An 11,526-nucleotide genomic window follows, 5' to 3' on the forward strand; every position below is an offset into this window, starting at 1 on the left:
TTGGGTGAGTTGAGGTGGCAGATCAAACTTGACTCTTGTTCCACCAGGTCTTAATGAAAATTGCTGTATCGCTTGTGTATTAAGACTAAGGTCTTGTGTTTAAAATTTATGTAAATGGTTTAGACTGTTTTTATGTGAGTGTTAAGTGTGTTGTAGATCAAAAGCTTTCCGATGAATATTTTGTATATTTTTTTTTGCAACAAATGGTGTTTAATGGTAGATACAGTTCTTAAGCGTTGTAATTTATGTAGGATGTTCATTGGTTAGGTTGACATGAGAGAGGGGCTTTTAAAAACTGATGGTATGTGTGTTTGATTCTGAAGAAGTCTTTGTTATACTCGGACAAAAGTGCTTAATTACTTTGGTAGAATAAACTTTTTAGCTGATATCTGTGGAGCTGTTTTCCTTTCCAGTTTGTTTTGGTGTTTTAAATAAGTTGCTGTTGTGCTTTCTCTCCAGTCAACACCCAGGTCTTCAGTCTGATCTCTGTTGACCTTAAGAGTCTTCTGTGACCACTGCTTGCATCCGATTGTGGCAACCAGTGGTTTATGCTGTGGGCTACCTGTTTCGCCAGAGAGAACTTTTGCAATCATTGATTCTACCCTAGTGCTCTTTCCTTACTAGGAGGAAGTCTACGTAAGTTGCATGTTGGCCACTGTTGTATTTGATCTTGTGACACTCTCTTTCTGAACCATGTGTTGGCTATTCTCAAGCCATTTGCCAGACAGGAGTCTAGAATAGCCTCTCCTTTATTCCTGTTGCCGCACCCATGTGGACTCTGGCATCCCTTGTATCTTGTTCCGTCTGTTCTGATATGAACATTCAGGTTTCCCTTTAACACCAATTCATGTTGTCCTGCTTTATCTAGTAGGTCATGCAGATACTGTCTGAATGCACTTTTTTTTCTCACTGTTTTAACCCTGCTGTTAGGCATAGGCTGAGATTATGAATACTGTCCCATCAGTGATTTTGATATCCCCAACTTCCTTCTGAAGCCTTTGTCTTGCCACAAGTCCCATATTTCTAGCCTATCCTCCTCCTGAGTAGTAGACTCTGGATTCCAAGCCAAGCGGCTTTGCTGCACTGCCCTTCTATCTTGTCTCTTGGATACATAGGCTGTCCATCCTCTATCATCTTATCCACTTCTAAGCTGTCAGTTTACCTACATAAACAATGGAAACAAATCTTTACAGAAATCATGTTGCCAAGTGTTCTCTGACTTGGAGAAGGTATCTAAATTAGTTCCTGCTTCTTTTCCAAATAAGAACAGTAGAGCCCTTGAAAGTTCATTAAAATGTACATACTTCTGCAACCTTGTATTTTAGAGCAGTAAATCATCAAACACATGATTTAAATGATTTTTAACTATGCTAGATATGGATCTGAAGCTTTCTGAGATTCCTTATCAAGACATAAGATCAGAACTCTACAAGCAGAGTGGATTCCAGGGGTCTAAGAATACTAGAGATCAGCCCAGATTATGCATCTGTAGTCCTCTTCTTTCCCTTTCCTGTCCACCCTAACTTCCCCCTTTTTCTGCTAAATTGCTGGTATGATTTCTTGTTGCCTCCTTTTATGGGAAACTGTCACTTCAGACTCCTGTGCGTTAGGCATCATAAAGAGGTTACAAGCTTTAATGTAATTTTAAACCAGCTCTGTCTGGCATTCCTCAAGTTCTTATAGGCAAGGAGCAGCTTAAGCTTTCTGTTTCAAACCTCCTATTAAGAGCAATAGGAGTGCCTCAAAGCTTTGAAAATTATTTTATTCAAGACTTAGTCCACAGGATAGAAGCAGACTGTGACAATTCACTATTAGATCTTGAGGGTTCTTCACTTCATAGTACTTAACTGAACTCCTCTGCCTCTTCTACACCCAAATACTGAACTCCTCTGCCTCTTCTACACCCAAATACTGTTTTGGTCATTCTCATTTTAAAAGATGCTTGCCTGCACATTCCTATCCATAAGCATCACAGAAAATGTTTAAGATTCTGTCTTTGGCACAGTTGTCAATTTACTACTTTGTCCTTTGAGCATTCTGTAACACCAAAGGTGAGGTACATGGCACTCGTTCTAGCCTTTTCCAGGCTCCAAGGAATTCAGATGCATGCATATCTGGATGATTATCTGGCTCAAACTACTTTCACTTCAGTAGTATTAAAGGTTTTGGAGTGCTGCACAATCCTTCAAAATCTAGGATTCACTCCGATTCTAAAGACATTTTCTCTAATTCCCTCAGAGTGATTTTTCTAAGTTGCCTAATAGATATCGCATTGCAAAACTAGCTTTGTTCCTCCAGTCAAAACAATAGTATACAGAAGCTACTTTCTGAATGTCAGACAGATTTCTGCCTCAACAAGGCAATTTCTAAAAGCTCTGCCAGGCTTCATTTGGGGAAATTACAGTGGCGGCATCAGACATTGTGAAACAAACACTAAAATTCTTAGTCAGCAAATTCCAGTCATTCCTTGTCTGGTTCTGGACTTAGTGTAATGTGCCAAATTGTTAGACTGCAATATAAGGGTTCCCTTTGTACAGCCTCTGCCAGTACAGAGCATTGTGACAGATGCATCAGACTTTGCTTGGTAAGTTTGCTCCCGTGAAGTTAATGTTCAGGGTGTATGGAGCCCCTTGCACAAGAAATCTCTCATTGATATCAGAGAGATGATCAGTCATCCCTGCACAATTTATACATACCCCAGGTACTCTCCAAGTAGTGACTGACAATACCACAGTTATATTGTATGTAAAGAAGGTGGGGCAAAGTATTGCCCCTTTCAGACTAGCCATAACAGTTTGGAAAGTAACCAATCAACCTTTCTAACTTTGGTCCTTGTAATGGTATCTTCCTCCTAGCTGCAGAGGTAGTGTGTGCACCACTAGTTAACTGGAGACCAAGCTTTACCTTGTACTTTGGTCCTTGTAATGGTATCTTCTTCCTAGCTGCAGAGGTAGTGTGTGCACCACTACTTAACAGGAGACCAAGCTTTACCTTGTACTAACTTCACCCCTGCATCTCTGAAAAGACCTGGTTGTTGTGGCTTATATCCAATAACTATATGAGAGCTAACATCTCTTGAGCCTACAAAGTACATTGATTACATGGGCTCTCTACCAAATATTATTTTGTTGAGTGCATACTTCACCTCCTGTATTAGTTATCTACCTAAGCTAATTGTTTTGTCTCCTATACCTTTATTCTGGTTTGAGGCATGCATGCTAAACTCTGACTGCTCCCCACTAGACTTACTATTCATACAGCTTTGATTCCTACCTCCTCAAATTTTCTCCCCTTCTCTCAGCACTAGTCTTATCTGTATACTGCAAAATCTACAGAGCCTAAAGTTAGTAACTACCCTTTTCTATATATCTGGTCTAGTACTGTGCTTTTATTACCTACTTTTTCACTGCCTCGTCTTAATCTTATTCTCGCCCATATGCAGAGTAAGGGATTTTGTTAGCCTACATAACCATTTATAAAAACAAAGAAACCTGCTTCCTGATGGTTTTCTTTGTCACTTTGTGCTTTGCCTAGAGTTGGGTCAGTCTGCTTTGTTCGCCCTCGCTATGCTCAGGTTCACTTCTCTCCCCTAACCTACCCCCATTCCCACCTAGCTCCACTTACCTTAAATTTGTACTACCTCCATCCAAACCACTCCCTCCTAGAACACTCCATATCCTGCCTAAACACCCAATCAGTTCCAACTTCTGCCCTAACCTTTGGTACCTTCCACTAACTGGCCTAAACTTTTCCTCCCTACTCTCTGCTACATAATTTATTCCCAGCATTTTTGCTAACATACTTCTATCTTATGTCACTATTTGATACCAGTTTGACACCATGTTACATATCCGCCTCCATACTATTCCGCTTATCTCTCTACCTCTTGCCATCAATCCCTAACTTTCAACAACCCTACCCCCACACTTTCCTACCAACTAAAACATCTCTCAGCTGCATACTCTTTCCCTACTACCCCTGCCCACTTCAACCACAATCGCTGTCACTGATTTAAAATAAAACTATTCCCACAACTCTCCTTGCCTTCAGAATAAAGCCAAAGTACCTCTAATTTAATCCCTTCTTTTAAAGTCTAAATCCTGTTGTATTTAACATTCTACTCTCAGGTGACATGCATCCTAATCCAGAACAGACTACCAATTCCTTTCCCTCTTTACACTCCTCCACTCACTTTCACCTTCCCTGCTACTAGAAGTGCAGCTATTCTATCTTTCAATATTCAAAGTATGCTCAGTCTTGGAACTGCGCTCCTGGATATCTCTCCACTCTGACATTCTCACCATCTCAGAAACCTGGGTAAAACCTCGTACATCAGACAAGGAAATATTACTGCTAGGGTATAACATATTTTGCCAGGATAGACTAACAAAAAAAGCAGGAGGGTGGCAATTATGTACTTAGACCAACTCACCCTCTATCATTCTCTCCACCTAATTTTCACTCGGCTGAAGTCCTCATATTAAACTGCAAACTAAACCACTAAAAGATAGTTTGCTAGCATCTACATACTCCCAGGAAACAATATTCCAATTCTTGAAAACTTTTTCTGGATCTCTTTCTTATGAAACCATTACACTTGGTGATGTCATCATTGACTGGATTTCTCTGTCCTCAGTCTGTCAGAAATGCCAGTATTAACCTTTTTGGCTTCTCCCAATTTATCTCTACTCCTACTCACCTAAATACGCACGCTAACTCAAGCAGCTTACTTGACTGGATCCTTGCCTCTCACCCCAACCTCCATCATAACCTCTCAACACTCCCTGATTCACTAAGTGATCACCTCCCTACCTCTATCCAGCAGCACTCCCCCCAGTGGTCCAAAATCCATTACTGCAAAGACTGTCGCAAATGATCCAACTTTAACCCTGATACCTGTAATCAAATACTCTCCACTATAAATTGGTCCTTCATAATCTCTGCATAGAAGCTGTCCTAAAATTTAATACCATCTTTCTAAATACTCTAAACTCCTTAGCATCTAGCAGGAAAATGCAAATTTAAATCTAACTTTGCACCCTGGTTAACTCAAAACATGTATTACCTCGTGCATAAGAGGGACAGTGCCTGGAAAACCTGGAACATACGCATCATCTAATTTTCAAAGATGCAATGAACTACACAACTTTAAAAAAAAAAAAAAACCTTGATAGAATGTTAACCCTCAAACCCCTATAATAACCTCAATAAATTCTGGAATACTGTTAAATTATTATATACAGGAAAACCCTGTGCCAAAACCCTCCCCTAACATGCTCTGCCTTATAAACTGCAACACTTCATCGACTCCATTCAGAAATTAACTGAAATACTCTAAACTACCCCCACTCTCCTTCCCCAGCACCAACTCATCTGCCTTTACCCTGAAGCCTATCCCCACTGCTTATATCAGATCTCCACTCAGTAAATGGGATTCTTGTTCTCCTTCCACTGACGCCTTACCTCCTCTCTAACTTAAACTCACAGCTAATACTATAGCTTACCCCCATCTCCATATTAATCAGCAGGTCAATCCAAGAAAACATAGTCCCTGATGTATAGAAAAGATTTTGTCATTCCTCTTCATAAAGGCAGTAACTCCACTGATCCCTCTAACTTTAGATCTTTTGCTATCTTGTCTCCTCCTTCAAAGATTCTCAAATATATTCATAAACAGCTCCTTAAATATCTACTACAGGAAAATCTCCTAACCCCTACCCAGCACAGTTTTCTCCCAAACCACAGTACTACCACAGCACTAATATCTTTTACACATGCTATCAATTCTTGTGACAATAACTAGTCTCGCGTCTCTTCCTTTACCTTTCTAAAGCATTTGATAGTCTCCCATAACCTACTTCTGTCCAAACTAACCTTAATCTCTCCAACTCTTCCCTCTCCCTGGTTCTCCAGCTACCTTTCTAATCGACCTCAGGCTGTGAAATGGCTCTCTACATCCTCTCCTTTCCTTCCATTCCACAGCGGGGTTACCCCAAGGCTTCATCCTTGGACCCCTCCTCTTCAATATTTTCACCAAGTCTTTATCTAGCCTGTCCTCACTCCTCTCTCCTACAATACGCAGATGACTTGACAATAATCTCCACTTCTGACAATCTTAACGCACCTTCTTGCTCTCACCCAAGAATCTCTATACTCCATCAACAAAATGCTCACTTCCAACCAACTCCTTAACCTAAACAAAACTAAACTTCTCCTGTTCCTCCCTAAAACACTGCTGCATCTCAAATCCTTCACTATCAACTGACTAAACACACTTATCAAAGTAGAATCTCACACTAAATTCTTGGTGGTCATAATAGATGACCAACTTAATTTGATCTCCATTTACATAACTGCATTAAAAAGACTCACCAAAAACTTGGCCTACTTTACAGAAATAAAAAATTCCTGACTAATGATTCCATAGTCTCACTTGCTCATGTCTACTTACTACCTACACTTCTTTATGCTACCCCCATCCTCACTAACCTTCAAACTAACCAACTGACTTGGCTAAGAACTTGCATACATTAAAATTGCTAAATGTTCAGCAAACTTACCATACTGCTCGCATCACTGTCTGGCACTAAAAAACCTACAGTGGCTAGAATTTCACCATCAGCTCTTGCTGCCACAATTTCACCTCACCCATCACATACTAAACCAACCCCACTTCTGTCCTTTCTCCTCCCTCATTGCTCTTTATGTCCCTAACCGTACACTACGTAGCTATGAAAAAATACCTCCTCCAAATCTTTAAACCCAACAAAGCCATTGGTAAGCTTCTATATAGCCACTCTGTTGCAACTGCCTGGAACAACTGCCCAGTATGTTAGAGTAATCTCTAACTCAAATTGTTTCAAAAAAAAAAAAACACTAAAATACCATCTACTAAACTCATGGGTCTGCCCCTGTCCTAACCCAACTCCCCCCTCTCTGAATTATCCTCTTCCCCTACATTCATATCTCCCTTCTACTCTCTGCTATCCTTTCTCTCTCTGCTATCCTTTCTCTCCCATATCCTCTGCTTTCCTCCATAAGATATGATTGATTATACAACTAACATTGTTGTATCTTTCGGCTTTTCCCGGTTAGGGGTCGCCACAGCTGAACTCCGGTCCGCTAATGATTGGCAGTAGATTTTTTACATACCGAGTTGCCAGCCCTAGCACACAACCTTCAATGAAGGTATGCCCATTCACACATGTCTCCACACAAGATGATTAGAGAATCGAACAGGACAACGTCTTACTGTGAGGTGACAACTGCAGCACTACCACCACAGTTGATTATACAACTAACATTACAGTCCTGAATCTGTTTAATCCTTGTGAGCCACAGTTAAGCAACTCTACAATTACCAAATTTAGCAAAATTCCTAAGCCTACTCTCCAACTTCATTTGCTGTCTAATTGTAACTTCATCTCTGTTCTACTTGACCAGGCATAAGAGGATTCCTTACTGTGTGTTGACGCCTAGATTTAGTAATGAAAGTCTGCTTGAAATTTGTATCGGTGGCATTTGGTTGTTTTGGTAATTTTTATCATTTATATAGTAATTGTATAGTGATTTTTTTTGTTCATTTTAATCTGTATTGTTATACTTATATGATCTATTTGTGTATTGTATCTGTAGCTTTTCTCCTCTGGTCTCTGCTGAAAATGAGCATTTTCCCAGTCGGACAAACCCAACAAATTTCAAATACATACATTTCTACAAGCAGTCTATATCCCCTCCTGTCTGGACACAGTGGCTCATTCTGTAAGCAGGTCAAGGACAAACTCTGAATGGAGGTTAAAATGAGGTGTCTTTCTCCAGCTTATCTGTCAAGTTTGGAGAATCTGAAGATACTGCTGCTAACACCATTTTGGCAAAGTTATCATTAGTTCCCTCTTTTCAAGGAGTTGACCAGTGGACATTACTCTATACTCATTTTTTTGGTGGATTTTCTCACTCAGTACAAGGAATCACTATTATATCCCAGTCTGCAGACCCCGAAGTATGGATTACAAGATTTTAATTCCTTTGAGGCACTAGTTCTCTTAGGGCTTGCTGTAAATGTGTAGGGAGGTTGGAAAACCTAATACCAGAATGTCTTTGATATAGCCAAGTGGAAAAGGCTTTGTCTAGTCTCAATATATAGGACAGGAACCCAATACAGCAAGGGCACCCCTGGTTCTTCAGTGTCCATCCATCTTCAGACCCCACTCTGATGCTCATCCTGCATATCCACAAAACTAACATCATCAGTATTACTTGTTTTAAAGACTTAAACCTGCCTTTAATATAAATAGGACCTGCTGGAGAGAGTATGTATCCCAAAGACTACCCTTTCTCTGGAACAGTCTCCCCATCCATGTGAAGCAAACTTCCTTTTCAATCCAATTCAAATGTAACTTGGACAAGTGGATGGAGAACCGAAAGTTCACCACTGGTTTGGCACCTGAATCTCTAATGTTAGTCTCTCAGCCCCTGCTTAAACTATCAAAGTTACCAGAACTTGAGAGATTTGGGATGTCACTAGGCATAAGGCCCCAGTAGTAGTTTGCCTAGTACATGCCTATAAACCTATATATCCCTAAACTTCCTAGAGTTTGTAGGTGGTAGCATTTTAAATAGGATATCATTTCACTAAATGGGATTACGGACAAAGATGCATCCTGAAATACATATCCTTACACTTTGGGAATGTTTAATGATGTTGGTATTTCCAGTAGTTCTGAACATATGTTAGAGAATCTAATAACGTATATAAGAGTAGGTTACTAACATTTGAGAGACTTGTCTGTGTGGTTCATGGATTTCAGGTAGCTGCTTAGATGATTTACTGCCATCTCACTACAATAAAAAATGTAGTTATGGTAGTTTATACTTTTGTTGCTTATGCCTGACAGTTATCATTCTTCCTCACTGCACACACACATAATTGAAATTATCTCCACCCATTCATTCCTCCTGGGGTGGTGTGTGTCTGTACCTGTGTGCACACATTTGCTAAGGTTGTGAGCCTTCAAAGGGAAAGGCGTCATTCAGGCAGCCATAGGAGCATTTTTGTCCCAGCCTCCCTGCACACAAATATCTTAGGCACAGCTGAGATACTGGCCTTCTGAACATACTTGGTAGTACACGTATACATATCTGGGTGCAGCATGCCCCTCTGACTTGGGGGAGTTGCATTTTGTTCACTTCTTTCATCCTCCCTGGTTAACTTTTTCAGTACCAGAGCCACTAGTTTATTCTAGGTCAGTCAGGGCTGCTCTGTGCCACAGAGGCAAATATGTTATGCTTAATTATTGGTTGCTTTAAAATATCTGTGCATTGTATGCAAATTATCTACAAACTGTAATGTAGATTTGCTGACTGATATTTTGGCTAAAACTGATTTTGATTTCATGCAGGCTTTGGAGACCTGCAAAGATGCAGGTCTGGTGAAATCTATTGGTGTCTCAAACTTCAATGCTAGACAGTTGGGGAAGATTTTGAATAAACCAGGACTCAAGTATAAACCAGTCTGCAATCAGGTAACACTTTTGAGTTTTTATGTCTGTGTGCAGAGTTTAATCAGGTCTCCAAGATTTGTAAATGGAGCTCCCATGTTGATTTTCACCCCCAGTCATTGTCCATGTGTATATATAGTCATCCTTGATGTATAGTCCAATAATCAGAGTATGTATTGTTGAAAGTTATTGTAAAATATATCTGTTGCAGATGCTGTCAATTTCAATAGTTTAAAAATTATAAATGTATCATTTAGTTGCATTGCTGCAATACATCACGCTTGTATACCATATCAGTATGGGAGTTCTTACAGAGGTCTATTCCAATAATATATCATTTCACACTTTAGCTGTGACTGTTCTTTCATTACATCATTTCAGTCTGACAGATAATGCATCAAAGTAAATTTTTTTCCCTTAAGAAAAAAGATTGTTGCAGGTGTAGACATATTTTCTGCTCACTGTAGTATACATTGTTGCTTGTCCGGTCAGGATAAAACAGACAAATGGTTGTGGATTGGATTAAAGCAGCTTTATTACATAGAAGCACATCAGGATTGAGGCTTAGTAACTTAAACTTATAAACTGACTACTGCACTCATACATGTTAACACTGGCTGTTCACTCAAAATGGCACTGCTGCCTGCATGTGCTCTATTTATATGCATGTGACCTCACTTTAAGAAGCATTTCAAAGTCGCAACACACTCTGATCTACATCTTCACTTTTTGAGAAACATGTCCTGCACAGTAATAATGACCATAATTGTTGAGATGCTGTTGTACAGAAATAATCCTTTGACATGCAGGTATACAGAACTAATTACATGTGAAACAATCAATCATGTCCAGATTGCTGTGTATTTTAGACTAGGTCTGGAAATGCAACCTGATTGTGGGACATAAAAATTAGGGCTGCGTTTAGCAACACTGACTGTCTAATGAATGTTCAACTTCAGGGACCTCTGGGATATCGGGAATGGGAATAGGTAATGAGATGTCCTTCAACAGGAACATTGTCTGGGTTACTCTACAGTCTGTATCACAGGTACAATGCTGCGATATCTGTTCAGACACCATAAGATTCCTGCAATTTCTTCTGTAGTTTATACCCCCAGATTCTACTAAGTAAGATCTCTATTCTACTAAGTAAGATCTCTGGTCGGCACGGTCACCTCTCACTTGACCAATTTGATCAAAAGCTTTCGCAGTTTGCATCCTCGCTATCTCCTTTCAATGGAGGAAGAAATCTACTCATTTCATCATAGCTGGACTTCTGGAATTGATGCTTTTTGAATAGTTAGGCTTTGATTGCTCTGGTGTTTTTAGCATTAGGCACCAACAAACTGGAACTGATAGGCTCAGTTGTTCTGGTTTGCTTAGACAGAAGTCTGAGCAGGTGTCCCAAGTAAATTGTCACTGGATATATTTCTGAGATTAAGCGAATTCAAAAAAACATCAGTATTGTCATGCTTTGACCTCTCAATAATTGCTTTGCACTTTACTGCACGTTCAGCTAGGCTGTTTGACTGTGGGTACTCAGGACTACTGGTAACATGGATAAAGTCCCATTCTTTTGTAAATTTCTGAAATAGCTGACTGGTAAACTGGGCACTATTGTCAGAAATAACTTTGTAAGCTACCATGGACTGAGAAAATGACTTTTCAAATTAGTAATGACAGTACTAGATGTCAGTTTAGGTAGCAGATCCATCCCTAACCATAACCAATTAGAATAAGAGTCTACAACATGTAATGTTGACTATTCACTCAAATATGTCAGTGGCTACTGTTGACCAAGTTGTGCAAGAATCTGGTTTAGTTGAAGTGGCTCTTTTTTGCAAATGTGGATGTTATGTGATCCTATCTCGCCTACATTCTGACTGATGGGTTCGGAGCCGATCCCTCGGCTCCGACTCGGCACGCTTATGCCAAAGAGCGAAGTCTCTTATTGGCTGAGCTTACTATATCCCAGGATGCACCACTACCAGTCCCCCAGATCTCGTTTGCCGCTAACCTGCGAAGACGT

At 40.0% G+C, this 11,526-nt stretch overlaps 1 protein-coding gene across 1 annotated transcript in view; it reads left to right on the top strand.

Moving 5' to 3' along the window:
• The window catches only part of LOC122814947 (aldo-keto reductase family 1 member C23-like protein), a 188,772-nt gene extending 178,882 nt beyond the window's left edge, over nucleotides 1-9,890 (top strand). The window contains exons 5-6 of the mRNA XM_044087207.1: nucleotides 9,399-9,521; nucleotides 9,879-9,890. Coding sequence (XP_043943142.1) covers nucleotides 9,399-9,521; nucleotides 9,879-9,890 — 135 coding nt within the window. The remainder of the gene's footprint in view (nucleotides 1-9,398; nucleotides 9,522-9,878) is intronic.
• Nucleotides 9,891-11,526: the final 1,636 nt, after the last annotated feature.

Source organism: Protopterus annectens, chromosome 11.part0, assembly GCF_019279795.1.
Source record: "Protopterus annectens isolate FY-2018-M chromosome 11.part0, PAN1.0, whole genome shotgun sequence".
NCBI lineage: Eukaryota > Metazoa > Chordata > Ceratodontiformes > Protopteridae > Protopterus > Protopterus annectens.